We start from the raw sequence: 23,497 nt of genomic DNA, 5'->3' as shown, positions 1-23,497 counted from the left end.
AACTTAAATATTTTAGTTGGTGGGTATTAAAAAGCACCCTAGAACAATACCCTGTTAGTAGGGCTGCTTTGATCACCATCAGGTACTGGACTACTATTCTCCATTGCCTATAAATCCAGTTATACCAATTCTCTCCTTTATTTGTCCAGAAAATACAGTGTGTATTTGTGGCCTAAGTGAAGTCAAAACCAAAACAGGTAGCTCTATTATCAAATGGATCAAAAGACTTAATGGGAGCACTACTGTGAGACTGTATTTTTATTCAAAAAATATTTTGACATGGAGGAATGATGAAACAATGTACAGGAAGAGATGACAGTTTAATGAGATTATAGTGAAAAGCTCACCATGTGACAATGATTCAGCAAAACAATTATTTTCCACTAAGAGACAGGAGATGTTTGATTTCAAGCATTATTGGTTAAGCAGTCATTGGCTGCAGACTTTTTTTCCATCAACACATTCACAGAAACCCTTACTCAGTATATAGTATTATTATTATACTTACGTATTTGACATATTCTTTCCACTGGTGCCACCACGGCATTGCAATAAGAAACCAGCTGTGCCCTGGCTGAAGACCATACCTGCTTTCTCTTTCTAACCAGCCTCTGTAAGTAAAGAACAAACAACATGAAGTATCAGTTGAAACAAGGAAACTACAGTCCTTTTGAAAATATTCAAAGGCGATTCTGAAAACCATTTAAGATTCTGAGCAAAACACGTACCTAATAATCTGTCCTTCCTCTTCTGGAGTAGCAGGTCGTAGCCCCAAAACTATATGACACACCTGGAAAAAGAAAGTAATTTTTATTAAGAACTACATCACTATGAAACAAACATTAGGCAAACACAAGAAAAGAACAGCTAACGAAACCATTCAGAAAATTCTTTTCAATTATATAGCAAGACTACCTAAAATTGAACAAATCACTAAAAAAGTGTTTTGATTATGATATTCACAACCTGTTCCCTCTGTTACGACAAAAATACCAAGAACGTCAAAAGCCCCAAGACAAATTAAGGTGAACAGAAAATGAATTTTCATTATTTTCAGGTCTGAAGCGCATGCTATGAAAGATCACAGCAACTGACATGGATCAGACATACAAAAAGTTAAGATGCCTGTACGTACTGGAGAGAGGTAATGAGAAATTGGGAGATTACAAGTTGTTAGAAGAGGATAAGCTGAAGATTTAAAATAAAAAAAATGCAAAGGGGAAAACTGGGGAGAAGTGGTTATAAAAGGGACTGAAAGGAAAACAAGCACATGAAGAGACTGAGGGAGAAGTTTAAAGCAGGCCAACGAACCAGTCAACACTGAGAATGCTCTCAAAATTGTAGAACACTCTCTGAATGTCTGATGCTTTTTCTTCCTTTTTTTTTTTTTTCCCCCCCTTCTTGAAACAAACACAGAAGGCACCATCCCCTAGATGGCTGCCTGATCTGGGTGGAGTTTTATTCCGAGTACACAACAACAGCAGTCCCTGACGGGTAATATTTTACTCCTCTCTTCCCAGTGAAACCACCCTGGCCTTGGCTGCAGCAATGGCTGGGGCTGGTTCTCCCAGCAGCATCCCAGCCACTGGGCAAGCAGCAGGGAGCAGAGGGGAACGGACTCTGCAGGGGTCTTTGTTTCCCATTGCAGGAGGAGGGTCTGCTGTCTCGTCTCTGAGACTGTTTTCAAATTGGTTGCTGCTCATAACATGATTTTTAGTCTTTTCTTTATGTCTCTTTTGAGGCTATCAATTTGCATCTCAGCTGGAAATTTCTAATGACTGGTGAGATATCTTATTTAAATTTATATTACAGTGTGAGAGACCATTCCACATTCTGAATAAAACAAAGACCATTAGCTGCTGGGAAGCAACAGATTTTCCAGCACACACAACACAGCTGGCTCTGACATTTCTTTTTAAATTCATGTAACACTGTGCTAGCATCAGATTCTTCATATAAACTAAACCCGCTGCAAATAAACCAATTTGTTGACAAGCCATCCAAGGCACTCTACTCAGACTACTTAGCTTCTCTTGTCTGCAGATGAGACACACAAGCTCATGACAGCTCAAATGAATGCCCAGACAAATCAATGGCAGACTCTGTCCTGCACGAGTATGCTGTTGAGCCCGCAGCACGAGAGTGCTTCATAAGATAAAGTTATCAAAGGAAATAAAAATCTAAAATTAAAATATAGCAATTTTCTGCCAGAGGAAAAAATACTGTAAACGAGACCTCCAACAAGCAATGTGTAACAATGGCAACGTGTAATCATCATTAAGACAAATATATTAAATGTTCATTCATTCTACTTCAGTATTGCATAGCTACTTGTTAGTTCATCAATATTAAGTTATGATGATGGATAAGGATAAGGATATATAATGCTAGACAGTCCAAAAATAAAGACAGCCCTTCCTGAGAAGGTTGCAGTGCAAGCAAAACCTGATGCAATTAGAGATAAAAAGAATTTGCAGAACTTTCTGATTTTATTCTTTTCAGCTGTGGTGCAGCTGATGGTCTTAGAGTACTCTCACTCAGTCACCTTTAACTTCTTTAAAAAGAATAGTTCAAAACACAATTTATAAAGTAGTCTAGGGTTATAAACGGGAGAATTAGGAGTATGCTAGTCAGACATCCTCTCACAACAATTTTAAAAAAAAAACCCAAAACCAAAACCCACAGCTTCCCTCTGATGAAGTATTTTTCTGGTACAATCTGCCTCATAACTAATTAAGTTTCATTGGTAACGTGAGAACGGAGCCCACCAGTTCTCCCCGGCCATCCCTGGAAGAACTGAGACTGTCATACAGGGCTGGAGGTGAACATTAAATTAGGACAAATCTTCAATGCTCCATCATTATTTATTACCATTATTATTACTATTTAAACTCAAAGCATCAACCTCTATGGAAAATGGGTAAGGAACAAACTGCAGTGAACGAAAATACTCTCAGGGGGTCATTTTCTGCACAAAGTGAGCCAACACTAAAATATGACTGTTTTAAGAATTTACAAAAATCTAACTCAAGCTTGATTACAACCAAATCATATACACACTTAATCCTCAGCTTTGCAACACAATAGTGATATGAGATCACAGCTTTCAAGGACTGCTTCATTAAGAAAGCAACAAAAGGTTCCTTAAACGGCGTTAACCAAAAATGTGAAGGGAAAGCAGTTGTAGAGTTACTGATACCTTTTCTCATTTCCTGTGTCACTTCCTCAGCATTTCCAGGAACAATTGTTTAAGAACACAGCCTTTTTCTAATGAAAAATATAACTGCTGATACACTGGATATTTCATTTTATGAACAGTATTGTTGATAAACATTCACTTTATCAAATTAGGCTTTAGGCATCTCCATACACTGAAAAGAATACTAATCAAATAGAGAATCTTTCCATCAAGGTAATGCACAATTGCAAAACCACATAACTCAGTGAAATAAACAAAACCATAAGCACGTTAGCACAAATGCTGATGCTGCAATTCATGGCCACGCAAAAAGCTCATGAGTTAGTGTCCACAATTTTCAAATTTAAATTTCCTCTAAACATACCTGAAAAAGCAGATTTAAAAATTCATTGGCAAGTGCACTCTTCACACTCCATATCTGGTAGTCCTCCAGAGTCAGGTGTCCAAGCTTAGTTGAAGGGAAGAGAATGAAAAGGGAAAGGAAAAAAACGTCAAGCTATTAACCTATTTCTATTAAAATGTTAATTAAATGTGTCATTACAAGGCATGACAAAGCCAGTGATTTGACAAAAATTTGCATCTACCACTGATAATAAAATTTAATCCAATGAAAGAAGATAAAACAAGTTTTAGCATAACACATGTAACCTAGAAAACCAAAAAGCTTTGAGAGTACAGAGGACAAACTACACACAGGCTGTAACCTTTGCTCCGGCTCTCCATCATTCAGATTTAATACTCACGCTCAACTGCAGTAGTCATACCTTCCCACACCACGAAACCATCAGAAGCAGTATGTGACTGGTCAGGGCAATCACTTTGCACGAAACAAGACTGAGACAATCTAAGACTCTGATTGTCCAAATAAGCTCTGCATATACAGATACTTGATCCATTCAGAAACCCACCATCTTCCTCTGTGGGCTGGGAAAAACTATTTTTGATCATCAAGTCCTTATGATCTTACCCTACAACACAAGTCCTATTGATTCTTAATCACTTGCAAAGTTACAGTAGCGTTACCACTGACCAGAGTCAGAGGACCTTGTGATTTTCAACCATACAGTGAATGGATCAAGCTAAATTGCTTATACTGTAATATAATTTATAGCCATTTTTACAGTAGTGGCAGTTACTCCACCTCTTCTTACAGACTATTTTCTCCAGAGTTCACACAGGTCAAAGCTAACATGCAAAGAGAGGTTAAACAATTTATGTAATTATTGCACCATCAGCTCTTTCCATCACTACATTCATGATGCAACTATGAAAGATATTCTGAAGACTTAAACTTCTTTCCCAACTCTTTGTGGAAAGAAGACTGCTATACACTTCCTTATAAATGACCCATTTAAAATAAACAAATAATAAAAACCTCAAAGGATGAAAGAAAGAGCTCACTGAAGCCATATTTTCTACTGCTTTGGCAATGAAAAAATTATAATAAAATATTTGCCCACCACTTTGTTGGAGTACAAGCAGGCAATACAACTATTCAAACAAGTAATTAAGCATTCCTAGACATTCTTTAAAGTTTTTCTTAAATTACTTAGTTTCCAGACACACATCTTAATTAGTGAAGTAAAGGATGAAATAATGGAAACAACTTCCACTATATTGTTTGCAAATGGTATCTTGAAAAAGCAAGAACTTAATTAAAGATTTACACACAGCTAACTATAAAGCACAATATAAGCTACTAAGACTTTTTTCTGTGTGTCACGACAGTCGTGACATGTCTCCATAGTTTCATGGATACTTAGGTCTGAAACAATATCATCATACTAGTTCACTGGTTGTATATAATGATACTGCAAACAAAGTAGCTTGAAAATGATAATGCATAAGTTACTACTGAATTAATACAGTTCTGTTCCAGCATAGGAGGTGTCTTTATACAGCATAAAGTATAAGGTAAGTTAATGCATTACCCCTTGTTTCACATGAACAAAGATCTTGCAAAAAAAAAAAACAACCACCACAAACAGTTTCTCTAGAACAAGTCAAGCATCAGATTTAAAACTGGTATTAATTATGCATAGCAAAGCCTTGCAAACAGTATATGCTTCAAATTAATTTCATCTGGATATGTATTTTTGGTTTAGTCTCACGTATAAAAATGGCTTATAAAATTGAAACATGTTCTTTCTCTCACAGAATGTGGAAAATCTTAATGGAAAACTGACATTTCTTGAAAGAGATTTTTCTATTGACGCATCTGCTTTAAAGAAAGCACAAGATTTTACTTTCTTTTTTATAAATCAACTGAAAATACTAGGGTATAAAAATGACAAAGAAACAAGAGCAAATTCCTACCTTTGTGGTATCATGCATATTCAAAATATCTTCTACAATTTCAGATAAATCCATGTTCAATTCCTTAGCAAAAAAAAGGATTAGAAAACAAGAGTTAAATTCTCACAGCACTCTGGAGCTGCAAATGTTTAAAATAAAAAATGTAACTATAAGAAACGTTGATGATACCTCTATATAATTCACAACTGAGTGCTTCCAGACAGTTGCACTCCTGTACCTAAAGTTTCTTTATATGAAACAGACTACATTATAGTCAGATCATTCTGATTTGGTTAATAGCAGGTCAAAGTTAAGCGAGGCAAGTTACATCCACTTATCAATACTCCTAAGCTAAAGTAGTTCAAAAGGAAGCCTGTATTTCACTGAAACCAAACAACATTCACATTCCTACTTTTGAGGATGACTTTAAGGAACAGAAGCAAACAAATAAAAACCAAAATAACATACAGGTATTTTATCAGTACGGTTATCTTTCCAGACTTCCAAAAGTGCAACCACCATTTCTTTAAGTTCAGTGCGAGACAACACACCATCCCGGTCAATGTCAAAAACCTTGAAGCAAACTGAGAAAAAAGGAAATTACTTTTTTATGTTAGAACTACACAATAACTACTTTTTATTTCTCGCAGAACGTAAGTCTGCAGAGTCACAAGAACATGATTTAGTGCTGACAGTTTTGATGAGGCAGGATGCATGTGTGGTAGTGAGGAAATGGAGCAGCTGTGTTTAATAAACTGAAATCTAGATTCCTGCAATTCTGTGCTGTGTTTTCTAATGTGACATAGCAGGGAACATATGTGCATCCAGAAATTTCCAGTGAATGATAGCTTTTAAGTTGCAGCAATATGGCTTTGGAAAAGTATGGCACAAAGGTATTTCAAAACACAAGAATCTTGCAGGGAGCCAGCTGAAAACCGAACAGTAAGCAAGCCAGAACATGCTATTAACCACAAGACAATCAAATAGGACATTCACTTGATATAACATATAATGAATAGATAAGTGTTTGCACTTTCTATACTGAGATACACATTTCAGCATCACAATGCAGGACACTGCAAAACAACTTCTGAAATATATTTTTTTCCCTGAAACATGTTGATAATTTATATGAAGCTATGGATAAGTTATAATACATACAGAATTATGTTTCATCATTATTGATAGAAGGAAGCCCTGGTATTTAAAAATCCTTTAATTTTTTAACTCTTAAAGTCTGTCACCTTTCACAGACACACACTTGTTCAGCGGAAAATATTTCTAAAAAGGTGGAAACAACTAAACTTCACTGCTCAAACCAAAAAACTTCTCTAAAATTAACAGTTAACATTTTGCATACTTACACTTTTGTCTTTCTGCCAAGGGTCCCCTGCAACATGCTGAGAGCCCACAGGAAATTTCTTTAAAATCTATGTGATTGTCTCGGTTTTCATCAAAAGCATTAAACAAACCTGCAAACCACAAAAGCATCTCCTGTTACAGCATCTGGCTGAAACAGCTGACAATCATACTTTATATTTACATGAAGGGTTAATTGTTAACATCTGCAAAAAGAAGTATAAACACTTATGATTATAACTAATTCTTCTAAGTGTAATAAAGATATTTAAGCACTACTAAGACCATTTTTAAGGTGAATTAGATCACTCATGTATGGATAGACAAAGCCAGGGGCTGGGTCGGGGGTGGGGGGGGAAATGAAGAACTCTGAACCTTATTCTCACACCTTCCTCGTAATGCCTGATTTATAGACAGTACATCTAAACCAGTATGGCCAGGACAAGCATTTTACAAAAGCTAAAGGACCAAAATAGCAAAGGTACTCAGATGCCAAATGCTTCTGCTTTTCCAAAGCACCTGATAGAAACTCCTAAAAATCACTGAATACCATTACAAATCTGGCCCTAAGTGAGTAAGCAGTTTTAGTTACCAGTCTTCAAAGGATTTAAGAGTCCTATTCATTCAGCACATACTTTTTTTTAGCCCATAGATATTTTTTTTGGTGTGACAATGACTCAGTTGCACTATCCACAGAAGACATACATAATGACCAGAAGCCAATCAAATTTAACTTTCCCCATAGCACCTGTGTAAATTTATATCACTAAGTAGATAAAACGCACTTAAAAGCAAAAGGATGTGGGGATATATCCCTATTGAACTGAACATATGTTCTGGTGTTTTAACAGATTGCATCCACTACAAATAAATTTCCCATCTTCTAGTTACTGCTGCCACTTGTCAGCAAAGCTGACCATTCAGTGACAAAAAATTCCCACTCTAGAACTGCAGACAAAAACTAGCTGTAAGCAGAATGTTACTTCGTGTCCTTAAGTTGTTCAGTAAATGGCAATTAAACAATTGCAACCTCCAGTTATTACCAGAGTGGCTTCAACTTGAAAGACCAGCTTGGTTATTAACATGTCTGCATTGCAACATACACATCTCCTGACCAAGTCTTCTGAACAAAATCTTCCTTAACTTACACTATTAGGGAAGATCATTTCATTGACAGCATGATACAACTTCTGACTTGCATGCTGAACTGCCATTTCAGAGATGAAACACGTTTGTCAGTTTTGAAAAGGTCTCCTATTTTATCTCATTCAAGGACAGCAGTACATTTTGTCACTACAAAATCTTAAGGAACCCAGTGAAAAGATTTAAGCAACTACAGGGCAAATTATACAATCAAGTTCAACAAATTTCCTGACAACTAACAACAATGTAACACGCAGAAGCATCACTTCTTTCGTCATTCCAGATTTCCCAACAAACAGAGATTGCTCAGGTATCTTTTCTCATTTTCAAACATTCAGAACTCAGTGAAATGAACATCTGTAATTTAAACTTAAAATAGATTTTAAACCAGGCCCCCTTTTAAAGCTGTAAAATTTGTACATCAGTAGACAGTCAGGTACTGAACACCACAGCATCATCACTTCCTTGTACATTTGACCCAATTTCCATACCTTCGCTCAGAGATGGATGAATAGGAGGGGAAACTAAGGGGGCAAATGTTTCTAAATCAAAACGTCCAGTTCTTGATTGAGCTTTTAGCAGCCAGTATCGTTTTTCGAGATCGATGATGTCAGATTCTTCCACTGTATAAACAACAGAAGTAAAATAATATTTTGGTAGTATCTGGACTGCGTTAGAATTCAGTACCAAATAAAAATGCAGCATTATTTTGTCACAAAGAGAAAAATTATGTTAATTCTTTTTTTTATGCCTGACACCCGCATATAAAAATTAAAAATATGAGCAATAAAGGTCCAATATTACCTTCTTTATCTACAGAATCATTCACCATCTAGGAGTTCAACATTAAAAACGCATCATCACAAGCACTTAGAAATAAAGAAATGAAATCCCATTGCTAAAGGCTCCACAGTCTTCATTTTCACATATTTCTTCCTGGTGAATTGAACAGGTAGATTTTATGTGCAAAATCTTACTTTCCCAAGGTATCCAGTATTCAAGTCCTCTAAAAGGATGTGAAGCAGCATTTAAAAAAAAAATCCCAGAACTTTTTTAGAATAATAAAAAAAAACATTAGTACTTGGCTGCTCTTGAAGAATTCCTATTTGAAATTTTTAGCCTTCTTATACAATAATAAGGCTAAATTATGTGACATTTAAACACTGTATCTCAGCAATAATTTTTTCCAAATATAGAATAGCTTGTTTTACTTTATTATTTATACTACAGATGCACTTAGAAACCCAGTCAACATTGGGCAGTGATTATACAAACCTAGAAGACACTTTATACAGAGGAATTTACAAGCTAATTTAAAGAAGGGGGAAAACCCCAAACCCCAAAACCAGCAATGAGGAAAACAAGGTGCTAAGTAAAGGTAAAAAAAAAAATACAGAGGAAGAACTTGTTTTCTTTCAAAACATTACATACAAACGTCAGTCTCCTTATGCTTTATCCTTTAAATAAAATAAAATAAAAAAATAAATATTAAAAAATCATTACATTTCTGCTCAACAATACTTTTAACCTTTTTACATATGCAAGTGTGTCAAAACACTGCTTTAGGTCAGTGCAAATTAACTGGTTCTCAAATAGATATGTAATGACAAAGCTGTCTATATTAAGAACCACTACGTGTGATCCCATTCCCAGATGGTTCTGAGCCTTTAAATCCACGCCAGCTTTCTAATAGGTTTAACTTGAGCTATTTGGCCTGGTTTAGTCTATAGAAACAATAATAATCCTTTAAGGCTTAACAACGGAAGAGACCCAAAAAGAGTTGTATGTCAAATTGAAATTTTATTGATTTATTTTCTTATTTCTGTCATTGAGATTAGTAATTTACTGAGAATAGTAATTTAGCCTAAAAAAAACAACACAAAAAACAAAAGCAAAAAAACCCCAACAAAACAACAAACATGAACTAGTTGTCATTACCCAGCAGGCAATTCATATAATGCATCAAAACAAAAATACCATACCCTTATCAGCAGAAAGCTTGGAAAAATTTTAATGAAAGATTAATAACTGAAGCAGAGTTGAAGAAGTGGAAGGGGTTTGCAACTTCCCGCAAAATATTTTTAGCCAGTCTAACTAGAAATGTCACATCAGTGAAGACATCCTCCCTTCCCTCTGCCCATTCCGTACAATCACTAGACAGCCTTGTGTTGCAGAACCCCCACAGCCACGCAGGCGTCCTAGGGTCGCATGAAGCTAATGTAACTTCAGGCTGTGCGGAGAAAGTTTACCTTCCCCCTTAACCCCAGGCACCTGCTGCAGCATCCTGGCTTGCACCATTATCAGCTGTCGTGCACTTACATAGTGAGATAAGAGAGCTGGTCCAGAAGGAAAACCGAACTGTATTCCTTTCTCCTCTCCTCCTCCTTCCTAGATGAATTGATTCCCTTGTCTGCTTTACCATCTCCTGGCTCTGGGTCGTGTTGTAATCAGAATGGTGGAGTTGGAATGGGCCCTTTAAAGGCCACCTAGTCCCAACACCACCCCACACCCCCTGGCAGCAAACAGGGACACCTTCAGCTGGACCAGGTTGCTCAGAGCCCCGTCCAGCCTGGCCTTGGATGTTTCCACAGATGGGGCACCCACCACCTCTCTGGGTAACCTGTGCCAATGTCTCACCACCCTCAGCACAAAAAATTTCTGAATCTATCCTCCTCTAGTTTAAAACCATTACCCCATGCCTTATCACTACAGGCCCTACTAAAAAGTCTGTCCTCAATACATAAGGAAGCAGGAATCTAAACATATAAAGGAAAATTATTCTACTAGAAATCAAGGAGAAATGCAGTAGTTATGTCTTTGAAGATCAGCCTACAGAAATGTCATAGGTGCTTAGGACTGCCACAGATGTCAGCAGCTTCATGATCCTAAGCAGAACAGCCAAGTGACGTAAAACTGCATTTGGCATGTTCCAAGAAACACAGGGGTCTCTTCACGATTTAATGATGTACCTGCCCCAAAACGGTCAGCATGTCACCAGAGGAGAGAAAATCTACCAAAATACACTCTCACTCAGGCTTGTTGCCTCTAAAGGTATCAGGGTGCTACAGTACTGATATGAAAGAACTCGCAAGACATGACATTAGGACTAGAGTACTCGTATTCCACAGGAGATACAAGGAAAAGTATATTCATGGAGTTTCAAGAACAGAAATAAACAAAAAGAAAAACAACAAATGAAAGGTAAAAGATGCTTTATGAGACAGAACCTTAAGTACACAAAGAGAATCACAGTACTATGATACTACCTAAACAACTGCATATAAAGGGCAAGTTTGTACTGTCATTTAGAAGAACTGCAAATATACATTATTACTCTCATTAGCAAATACAAAAGCATTATGCTAACTCTCCTGAGCATGAGCATGTAAATCACTTTGTTTCCTTTTAATCTACCTTTGTGACTGGGAAGAATAACAAATGTGCTAGTTGCACTTCATTCTTGAAATGATGCCACACTAAGAATATTAAAAAAAATAAAGAAGGTCACATTGTCTTTACTGAAGAGTAAATCTGCAGAAACTTGCTTTCACTGGCAGGTACAGTATTTACTTTTAGTAATTAAGAACTGAAAGATTGTTTTATTTTCCCAGAGAACCTTTCTCAAATATCTATAGCAGAAGCTAGTTGTACTCCATTTTTTAAATTGTAATTCACAGATAGCTTCTACAGTGCTAATTTTATTGCTTTATTACATTAATCTCAGAAAAGAAAGGTTATCAGAAAGCATCTTATCTGCATTTCTGTCAAGCAGTGGTTGAAATTACATGGTCTTCTAAAAGACAAAAGAATTTTCAAATAATCATCTTCAAAAGAAGAGCCGATAAGTATTAGCGTAAGTGTTACATTGATATCATAGCCAATGCACATCCCCTGTACTGACTTGCTGCAGAAGAGCCTAACATTTTAGGAAGTAAAACTGACAAAGTAGTAAATAATATTCTTCACACTGATTAGACTCACACAACATAGTTTAAATACAAATAAAAATGTGACAAAAGAACACTTTTTGTTCATAGTAACAATGAATTGCAGCCCACTGCAATAGTTTCACTTACACAAAATACAGAAATATTTATTGGATTAAGCACACATGAAAGTTTAACTGTGCCGTTGAAAAGCCAGCTGTTACATAATGTGATTTCTACAGAGTGACCTCTTTGCTCAGAATCTTGTAAATCAGTCTCAGGATATATAGTGTACCATCTATTCCTCCATAAACCCAAGTTAAAAGAAATCTCTTGTGATTTATGATATATACAGATCATCATATTTGTTATTGAAGTTTAAATGAAGCATGATAAAAGCAGACTGCACTTTTATCCGAACATGATGTGTACAAAAAAAATTGCCATATTCTAGAGGGTTTACATTGGAAAGGTAAAATCTTTTATCCAAGTATAAAATTTCTTTCCTGATGCCTGTTCAAATCACAGCAGGAAGTATGAACTGGGCTTTCATTCAGTAGTTCAAATTTTAAATAATTAGGATTATTTTAAAAGACGTATCTTATATAAAATCTAGCCCCAAACATCAGAACAGAGTGGCTTTCTAGGCCAGTAAGTATTAATTTTTGTCAATTAAATACAACACAATTATTTAAGGTCACATGGAAATATTATGCACCTGTGAAATTTAACCATATATATGCTATTTTAGGTCTCTCTCATCACTTGTCCATTAAAAATATGAAAAAACTTTTGGATCTTTTGGCTCTGTAAAATTATCACTAGTATTTTTTAGTTCAATCTCTAAGAATTAGACAAGTATAATCAGCAGGATAACGTCAAGTACACCTCAAGCTACAGTCTTCATATTGTAAAGGAAGAATAGGTAAACATTTTCAGTAAAAATACGTATTTGAGTAACTCTACTGAAAAGAGTTAATTTAAAACCAGCTGCCACAGTGTGATTGGCAGGCAGGTTGCATGTCAATGAAAAACACTAAAAAAAGTATCCTTCATTTTAATGCCATTCCCATGACATATCCACCCTTCCTAAATATTGCAGCAAGCCATGAATAATCCTGTCTTAAAAAAAAAATAAATAAACATGTGTTTTCATTTCAGTAACTGTTTATTACAACTCTTTATATGACCAGAATTAACTAAGCATTTCAATATATTTTAAAACTTTCATTTCTACCCACCTATTGGTACAATCCTCTCTGGTTCACAGCAGAAGCAGCATACCATATTCCCAACATTTTAACTGAAGCTTGCTTTGTTTTACCGTTTACCATGATATCCTCCATGCAAAACCCAGTCCCCAGCTGCCGAGGGAGCCCTTCATTGCGCAACGGCTGAGTCAGAACCAGAGACCAAATGAACACCAAACAGGGTTTCTGACTAAGCACACTTGTTTGTCGCTTTCAAATTAACACACTGAAGACTCTGGGACCTGGGTACTGAGAGCTGCTTTGCAAGATATAAAATAGCCTGGGAACTAAGAGGATAACAAAGTGGCAAGATGCAGATTAAGTGACACTGAGGCTTTTTCTTAGTGGCCTGGTCTGCTGTAATACTTTCATCTTTCCTTTGTCCTTATTGAAAAACACGCAGAGACACACAGAGAAGGGAATATTGTAACTTCAGCCAAGATCCTTGTTTGTGTCAGACATGACTATCCAGGTGTTTACCTAGCAGAACACAGATCACCAGTGCCTTAACATGAGAACATGTACAGAAGTAGTATTACATACTGCAGTTCCTCTCAAAGTAAAAGTGTTCACACACTTGGGAAAAAAAATAGCACAGAATGAAATATGCTCTTAAAGGCACCTTTAATAAATCCATAACCTTCAGAATTGCTTTCTGTTGGCTTCCATGCATCATTAAGAGACAGCTTTTCAAGAGTGGATACCACAACTGAAGTGGGCAAGCACATACTTAATATCCAGACAGCCTTTTAACATGAGCAAAGTTAAGTGATCACTTCATTTCACCTCTCTTTTACAGACTCACATCTTCAGCTTACCATAAAGCCCTACAGGTTTATAAACCCATCTCTGCCAGAAAAGGTTACTTCCACAACATTCAGTTACAATTTTATACTGTTTCAAGAAATCACTCTTCCATTTCAACCATGCTGTCTGGTTATCCAGGGCTTCTCTCATTTACTAGGCTAAATTAGCAATAACTCTATGTTCTAAAATATAATTATTGTACTGATTACACACTGTCTTAGCTGCATCTTGGTACGTAAGAGCTGTCAGAAAAAGCAGGAGCATTTTGATGAAATTTTCTGACAACTGAAGAGAGTCTCTTCAATTCAAAGGAGATTTAAGATGCTACTTAGTAAGAACTCAGTGACACAAAAACTGGACTCCAAAAGAGTACAAATTACAGAGTCTGTCAGCTTGAAACCAGTAACATCTCTGACAAATGGGATTATTCTCCCCATGGACTGGAAACCTGAGCATGTAAGCCCCATCAAATCACAACAAAATGACACAGCCATTAAAAAAGGGCAACCACCACCTATGTTGCCGCATCAGCATCTCCAGCTGAGTGAAGGAGACCAATGAGGTCTCACCTGGAGTCAATATGACAGCAACCCAAGGCTGAGATGGAGCACCTTATCTGAAACAGACTTGAACTGGGCTCATTTTACTTTGGCAAAAAGTAAGACCTACTTTACAGGTAGGATGGAGTCAGTTTTGTTCTGATACTTAAAGAGAGTGCACACTACCCAGGGAAGGCAACAAAATGACATCCTCCAGTGGCTGCGAGCTGTGGTATTACTGAATTACCCCATTAGGACTTAAGAGTACCAGAGAAGATTAGGCATTTAGTTTGTAATTATTAAGCATGTATAATGATTTGGGGGAATATTCCCCTATAGAGAATTTTAGTGTTAGCAGTAGTCCCTGACAGGATTTATCTTTGATTTACATGCTTTACCATAGTGTTTTTCAATACAATGGTTTAAAAATAAAATAGAATAAATTGAAAGGTACCCAATCATACTAAGAAACTGACAAAATCCAAATGGCTGCTAGTTGGTCAGTACTCAGGCTTAGGAGAGACTCATATCCCTGAAACTGTTTTTTAAGAACAAAAGTCCAAGAGAAACTTAAGTTATTTTGGTAGCTTTCAAATGAAATGATTCATATTTATGATTTAAGTGAAATGGAACAAAATTTGATTAAAAGCAGTAAGTGCGTGCAGCTTCCTGTAACTTTAAAATTTCTTTTCTAATTATGTGTTGAGAAATATAATTAAAGTCATCTGCATACCAAAATAAATGTTATTTACAAGTGAAAAATCAGAATTCCTTTGTTTCCCTGATAGCTTGGCTCATTAAACAAATTTAAATGGAGTCACTGATGCTTTGCAATAAAATGTTCGCTGTCTGTTCCTAAATCAATGTTAATAACTTCCACTATTTTTATCACTGCAATTTTTCATGTCCCTGACACATTATTCAGGATGTTTAACGGGAAGCCCACTGAGCAGAGGTAAGGCTTGGTAGGAGGATCTGAAGCTTGAGCCGGGAGAGGGCGTGCTGCAACCCAGCCAGAGTCCTGCAGCCAGGTAAGGAATTGCTAATTGCACCAGCAAGTTTCACAAATTAGTCTTCATTTTACAGCAGAAATTTTAAAATCTTCACTCTTTCACTGCATTCTGCTAAGTGTTTGCCTAGGTTTACTAAACATTATTTCAGTAACTACTTCTCCCCAAAGGCAACCATTATCCTAGGTAGAAGTACTAAAAACAAGCCTTCATTTAGAGAAAAGGAACTGTCACAACAGCTCTTACTGGTTTACACATTCAGCTGTGTTAAGAATACTTTTGTACTGAATTTCGTACTTTTTGCTGACCTGATTAGACTGCAATTACTTCCAAGTGCTCAAGCATTTATCTTTACTTCTGCATCTGTTGTATGAGATTCCTATACTGTCTTGAATCACAAGGGAAATCATGGAATACATCATAAAGTATTTGTCCAGACCTGGGGGAGGCGGGTTAGTTCACCAGTTCATCTTCCTACTATCTTAAATTTCAGTTATCTGTATCTGTCATTTGAAAAGGTATCAGGCTGCAGACATTGTAACACAGCACAACTACTTTCTGGTTTTCTTATTACAACATTTAACTGAAAATAATAAAAATGCAGTAAAAATCAATCTTTTCTAGAGGTCCAAACATAACTGTATTATGAGCTTTCCAAATTTGCTTAAGGATACTAAGTCTGTTGACAGTATGCAGTTTGAAACATTTTACAGAGTCAAAAATACATGTAAGTTATGTAGTTTTCTGAAATACAATTGAAAGCTTGACCTCAGACCTGACATGCACTTGAAGATTCAATAATCACTTCAAACATTCTCAAATATTTTATTTCAGGTTTTTAATCCTAGCAATGCAAAACTTGAATTTTCACTCAGTTCTACCTTCATTACACTCAGCCAATGGCTTGTAAAAGTAAGCTATCACTAAAGAAACAGAGAAGACCACCAACTACTAGAAAACACTGAATTTCTCAGTAGTCTGATGCAATATACAGCAAAAGAAGATATTTTTTTTTCAGAAGTTAATTTTTTTTTCCCCCAAGAACATAGGTTGTGTTGAAACACCCAGCAGAGACCCAAACTCTGCAAACATAATTCACAAGTCTTTAAAAATCTGGTAACTTCTCCAACAGAACATGTAGCCATACGAAGCAGCACATGGAAAAGAACAACCACGCATACAAGTTTCCTAGAAAAGAAAGAAGACTAAACACTTCCTTCTGTAATTTGGTTTACAGTATCAGATGCCACTATACACCAGAGTGTTATGAAATTACCATAAACCAACTTGATCATAAATTAAAACCAAATACAGGAGTATTGCTTTAACTTCTGACCTTAAAGTATGAGGAACTGCAAGATACAGCTAAAAGATGGTGAGCTGATATCAGGACTGGTACTTTCAACAAAGATAATGGCTATCCTGAGGTAGGATCACTGAGTCTGCTATGAAAATTTAAAGAGCAAGACAGTTGCTTCATGAAGGAGTCAGTATACTTAAGAGCAATTAAGCAAGAATTGAGATTGTACAGTTGAAGATGTCGAAGAGGCAACTGGAAATTAAAGGGGATAATAATCATTAAATGGAAAACAGACTACACTCCTGCAGGTGTGCTCCGGGAAAGATCGTAAGGCTGAAATAGTAGCAGAGACACCATGGTTAGTTGATAGATCCCTGCAACCAAAAAGGCTCACATTTAAACTGAGATGCTTGATGCAATTTGACTTTGAGACTGATGAAGTAAGTGAGATTCTGTTAAGACAAAGGTAGGAGAAATTTGAGATGAAAAGATGAAAAGACTCTCTACAAAATGAAAAAACCCCACCTATTACAATAGGAACAAGTATGACATGGAACCATCTGCACAATTTTTTTCCAACAATTGGAACAGATTTTGTTCCCATTCATTTTTTTCTAATATGCTTCTCATCCAGTCTCCTTAATTTTGTTTTTAATTATAGCACTTCAGTCTTAATTTCTCCAATTCTTTCTTCAAAAAAGTTGAAAAAAGAAAGGCTTTCTTCTTGATACAAGAACATAGGTATGGGCTGGCTAAAATAGAGTATTATGCTCTTCAGTCTAAAGACCATTCTTTCTTGAATCATTTATTTTGCACATCCAAAACAGCTGGGAATACAGTTGAGGGCCTTGCTGCAGATGGTAACAGTAACAGATGTATCAAAAACAGAAGTAGCGAGAACAACATTAAATATGAAATAAAATCTATTAAAACAGTAGCTTTTTTTTATTATAAATCTCAGTTTCAGTATAAATAAATTTTTCACAAAATGCATAGTAGAAACTGTTGAGAAAAAGTTTCCATTTCAAAGCATTAAAAAAAAAAAAGCAAAGCAAGCTCTGAGGTAACATCCAGAGGTTTAAGGTAAAGCTTTCTTTGAACACTTAGGGCAAAGGAGACTTGACAAGGTTGGAGGCATGGCAGATCTCAGTTTGATACAGCTGGAGAGATTTTTCCCAGGGCTGATGCCTAGGAAATTCAGAGGGTTGGTTGTTTTTTTCAGCATACCTCCTCCTCCACCTTGTCTATTAGACCTCAGAGTATTTAGTGGTCTTCTGTAACCTCCATGTCTACTGCAGTCTGTCATGTAATGCAAATAAATTACCTGCCTATAAACTTCTAATTTTATCATGCATTTTCATTTCAGATGGTCAGAACAGAATTTTAACGCTCAGATTTAAAACCAAGAGAAAAATCTGTATGTTGCTTTATTCAAGTAAAACACCCATTAAAGAGATTAAATGCCATGCTGACACCAACAAAGAAAATTATGAGAGTACATAAAATATAACTAGATTGCTCAAAGTACTTGACATCTCAATAGCAAACACCCTTCTCCCAGGGATACCAAAGTCCCTTAGATGCTTTACTGTAATGTATGCTTACATTATACTTGCACATCAAGTATAATTTATCAGCCTTTTGTTTTTACATTTAATTTAAAAAACAGCCGCTCCTTCTTTTACATTAATACAGACATAAGGAAGCACTTGTTCTTTGGAGATTATTCCTAAATGCAAATTCTGAGGAGGCTTCTCTTTAGTTAATTTAGTTCCCTGACTAGATCACATGCCAGGAATACTACTTATTCTACTGCAGAAAGCAAATTAAAAGGTAATACTTATTTTTGAAACTACCATTATTTTCAGAACCCTCAATAGTTTTACGATCTACTCTATCTATGAATATAATATAAAATGACTATTAATGTCAACTCACGTTAGATAAATTTAGTATTTGTCAACAAGAAGATATTTTCCTTTTTAGTTTTTATTTTTCTTAATTTACTTGTTAGCAAACTTCTACTAAAAGAAATGTTGTAATCTCAGTATTGTTATCTCTTAAAAATAATGACCTGCGGTGTCCTTGTACATGACAATGTTTTACATGTCACTGCACAAAAAGCAGAGAACGAGTTAGCACAGAGAAGAAATTTATCTCACTGAACAAATTCCACATAACTCATCACAGTAGTGAGGTTTAATGAACAACTGTGGAAAGGCAATAGTTTGTGTCTGTGAATTTCAAAACAGTTTTAAAAAGGCACATAATAACAAGCATCATTTACTTACAATGTGTGACTCCAGCCAGGGTTTGATAGAAGGTCGGGGTATCACTATCATCAGTGAGTGTCACATACACACCTCCAGACAGCAGCCAACGGGAAAACGTGAAAGCATCTTTGTTGTGCAACAGCCAAACCCTGAACTTCTCATAGTTTACCTTTTCACCCTTCAAGAAAAGTAAGAAAATGTGAGCTGTTTTTCTCTGCTTTCTCAGTGCCAGTAAACAGGAACCATCCAGCTGTATGAACAAGAACTGGGACAATCTCCTATAAAAATAAGTACTAAAATATTTTTTTTTCTTTGGAGTCATGCCTGTTTTTCTATTTCATTCTGAAATACAGCACTGGGAAGGAAATTAGACTCCTCATCTCTCTCTGCATTTCAACCACCTACTCAATGTGGCCTTTGGAAAGTAATTTACTCTGAACCTCAGGTTAAAGGGATTAGATGAAAAATAATTAATTATGACTCAAAATAACAGAGGCTATTATTATGAATTTAAATTTATTACAATAGATAAAAGCACTTATGTGCCAAAGAACAGATGCTACAAAATCATAAACATTCTGTTATATCTGAGCAAGTATACAAACTCTTAATGCAGAAAAATTAGATTTCTGCATAACTAATGGTATGATTAATCGCTGCAGTAGCATGTCAATTTTTTGCCTCTATTGACCAAAACCCACTCTGGAGCGTACATGTGAACAAGACATTCACTCCTAACTCAGTCTCTCTTGCTGGATGTCTCATGGAACTGCCTGTTCAGAAATACACAAAACCCACAGATTCACAGAGTTTAAATCATGGAGAGGCTGTTTAAAGCATTTAGTTGAATGGTTTCCAAGCTGTGGCCATGAAATCATAGGGATCAGCAGACTAATTTCTACAAAACCTACAAAACTAACTAAAATAAAAGCAAACATCAGTAGCCAAACTTGTTAGATGGAGATCCTAATCTCCATGAAAATAAACGAGGGTCTGCAAAGTGAAAGAGGTTTCAAGTAACTGATGATTTGAACTTCCCTAATACCACAGACCATTAAACTTCACTGAATTATACCTTAACATAGTCTAACAATTTGCATTTGCCACGGACTATCTGCAACTGCAGAAAACTGAAAATCCACTACTTCCTTTGCCAAGTTGCTTAAATGGTTAATTACCATAACTGCTAAAACATTTGCTTCATATTCCAATTGTAGTGGATTATTTCAGGATCCAGATACTCATTCTTTTTATGCCTCTCTTTCCTAGATTCAAGTGTGTTACATTTTTCTCCAATACATACATGCAGAAACACCCCAATACTTCTACCATAGACTTCCACGTGGTTGTAATTCAAGGAAATCAAGCTGCGACATTGCTATTCCATCACCAATTTAATCTGTATCCACATGACTGACTGACAACACAGTCCTAACCTTCCTCTTACCAACACTGATTCTGACTCTTCATCCCTTCTCTTTTGTGACCACAACCACATTAGTGCAGTCATGTGGCAAAACAGATCTAGCTGAAAAATAACCTACAGGATTAGAAGCTACAGAAAAAGGGCTTACTTCTCAGCCAGATCAGTTTCCCAATCCAGTTCATCAAGGCATCATATAAATACTTGAGCCAGCACAAAGGCAGGAGAATGAGTGACAGTCAGGAACAGGGTAACTCAACAACATGGACTTTGCAGGGTTTAGCCCATAATGGAACCACTTGCTTAAGCAGAAAAATCTCAACTGCCAAATCAACAGAGAAGAAAAAAGCAGCCCACTTCCTGGTTTGGGGTTTTTGTTTTGGTTTGGTTTTGGTTTGTTTTGTTTTTTCTCTAACAGTTCGGATCAGAGGCAAGATCATTTTCTTACTACCTGCTCCACTCTACTTTCCCTCTAGTTTTTGCACTGCTTTCTGTAAATGCAGCAAGAGCCATGCCATGTTTCACTGTGACTCTGCATCATTCCAATTGATTACAGGAATGACAAGGAAGAAGAGGGAGAGGAAAACTTTGAACAGGGGCTAAAAAGCATTTGAAACAAGCAATGTTTATAGCTGAGGCATGATGGAACTTGAGCAACCCCAGCAATATAGGTATCACTGAATTTGTTTCCTGTATTTCAGAAACAACAGCGAGGAAATCTTATATTTCTAGATGACTACATGCAGTAATTCTGAAGAACAGAAGTACCTATAAACATCATCCTTGAAAGCATAAACTCATCCACCATACGGCAGGAAGGAAGGCCCACAGCAGGAACATTAAACTTTCTCACTCTCCAGCAATGACCTAGTATGATTAACAGGCCAGTAAATCCTGCTGAGTGGGTTATTACACTATTTTCATTTAAAAGAAAAATCAATATACAGCATTTTCTTGAACAGGAAAAATGGTACGAAGCCAGATTGATACTTCTCTTCCTGCGAGTCTTCATAAAGTATTTCTGGATTTCTTGGACAGTGTGCAATTAAATTTTAGGGTACAATTCATCACATCATATTGATGGGAAATTATAAATAGGAAATACTGAAGTGGGTCAGCTCCAGAAACTGGACTGCGGTATACATATGATTTATGATTTCAGCCAAGAACGAAGAATGTAATCATTGCCTACAAAGCCAACACGATACCACTGCCAGATTAAATGAGTCTGCCTCAGCGAATGGCCACAACCAAAGTTATCTTCAATGAAGTACAATAACATTGAAGGTAATTAGGTAATCTGATATCCACAAATAAAGATTCTAGTCAATCAGTTTTTCAGTGGAATGTATAATAATGAGTAGATTTTGCTGATGTATAGTCCTCTGATAACAAATGAAGTGACCAAAGCACAACCTGATAATTCATCAGGATCAGTAGTGCCAAAGAAGTACCTGTGAATATTTAGAAGTAGCAATAGCCTGTTTTAGAGGAGGATTTCAGCAAGCTTCATAAAGATTACATCTCTCAAAGCACCTGAAGCATAAATAAATGTTATAGCTCCTGGCAGGCAGTGAGACAAAAGTAATACTATAAAACTATTATTTTTAAGCAACCACTGCTGGCAGGCATTTTTAAATCCAGGATGCAGATTTTCTTTCCCTTCTCAGGTCTGTGTTCTAGATTTCTTCCCCAATTGCAATAAAACGTTCACACTAATGAATAAATTTCCACTAGCAATATTAGTATTTAAATTTACTTGATAACATGATTACCCTTGGGAAATTATTCTTTTTAACTAGCACAGTAAGTACAGTACCATGGAGAATGCCTACATTTATATACCAAGCTGCTATTCACATCAATACAAACTACATGCACTATTACAACATAAAAAACTATGAGCTTTTACCCAATTTAACAAGGTCAGTTTGTTCCCGTACATGCACGAGCATGTATACATCAGAGAAAAAAACCCAAACTACTCAATTTAATTTTCACTTTTTTTGTAAACGTAGTCGGATAAAACCTGTATGAAATACCTCAGAGAAACATTTCTTGAGTGACTCTGGGACCTTCCCATCAACCACGTGCAGCATCTTCTCCATCTCTTCACGGACAACATAACTCCCAGATTCATTAGAAAAGAGACTGAAAATGTCTGAGAAAATAGAGATATGTTTAAGCAATTACAGTAGTTACATTTTTCAAAGATTTTGTTTACAACTGGCTGAGAATGCCAAAGGCATTCTAGTGCAACAACTAAAGGACTAAAAACTTAGGTTGATTCAATTTCAATATAGCTCAACAAAGTTTAGGTTAAGAAATAGCTCCTTTTTCTTTTAGCATTGTCCACTAAACAAAAGGAAAATAAATACTATCAAGTCAGATTAACAAAGAAGACAAAACAACAGAAGTCAGTAGGCAGATGCTTTCATTTGTTTTGAAAAATATCAGTGCTGTTCTCCTTCCTCTGCCCACATACAGTGATCAACAGTCTTTCTGTAGGATCCTAACATTTACATTCATGATGACTTACCAAATATTTCATTTTGGTGAGTACAGAAAACAAAAATGCACTGAATTTCATAATATACAGCTTAAAAATGTCTAAAAATATTTCTACCTTTATTGGCAAATGTATTTTACATATAAATATAGGGACTTAGTATACCACAATTTGTTCGCTTTATATAAGTGTATTTTACACTCACTATTGAGTATCCCGTTGTTACTGTTGTAAGTTACATTGCTTACATTTTGCTTTCTCTTCCTCTCTGCCTCTTGTAAGAAGAACTAATCCAACTATCAAGTTATTGAAGTGCAGCCCCTTGGATATTCCTCCAAATGAACAGTAGATAACCTAGAAGAATAAAATAGAAAAGTTAACCAGAAAGTTAACAGGGAGAACAGAGATGTCAGAACTAAAGCAACAACTTATACAGAGGGTCTGTCTTACTTGTTTTTTACACT

At 36.1% G+C, this 23,497-nt stretch overlaps 1 protein-coding gene across 5 annotated transcripts in view; it reads right to left on the bottom strand.

Annotated features, from left to right (window-relative positions):
• Positions 1-23,497, bottom strand: part of USP32 (ubiquitin specific peptidase 32) — an 81,165-nt gene that overhangs the window by 26,437 nt on the left and 31,231 nt on the right. For 3 of the 5 annotated variants that reach the window (XM_040618804.1, XM_040618795.1, XM_040618814.1), the window contains exons 3-12: positions 23,282-23,387; positions 22,567-22,685; positions 19,120-19,279; positions 8,488-8,619; positions 6,859-6,966; positions 5,963-6,078; positions 5,516-5,578; positions 3,564-3,647; positions 729-790; positions 509-611 (exon numbers count right to left, since the gene is read on the bottom strand). In XM_040618804.1, the coding sequence (XP_040474738.1) occupies positions 509-611; positions 729-790; positions 3,564-3,647; positions 5,516-5,578; positions 5,963-6,078; positions 6,859-6,966; positions 8,488-8,619; positions 19,120-19,279; positions 22,567-22,685; positions 23,282-23,387 (1,053 nt within the window). Of the gene's footprint in view, positions 1-508; positions 612-728; positions 791-3,563; positions 3,648-5,515; positions 5,579-5,962; positions 6,079-6,858; positions 6,967-8,487; positions 8,620-10,315; positions 10,450-13,163; positions 13,429-19,119; positions 19,280-22,566; positions 22,686-23,281; positions 23,388-23,497 lie in introns of those variants that run through there. The other 2 variants (XM_040618831.1, XM_040618822.1) reach the window with 2 other exon arrangements.

This window comes from Falco naumanni, chromosome 1 (assembly GCF_017639655.2).
Source record: "Falco naumanni isolate bFalNau1 chromosome 1, bFalNau1.pat, whole genome shotgun sequence".
NCBI lineage: Eukaryota > Metazoa > Chordata > Aves > Falconiformes > Falconidae > Falco > Falco naumanni.
Note: the sequence above shows the minus strand (reverse complement) of the source record. Positions and strands in the feature narration are given on the sequence as shown.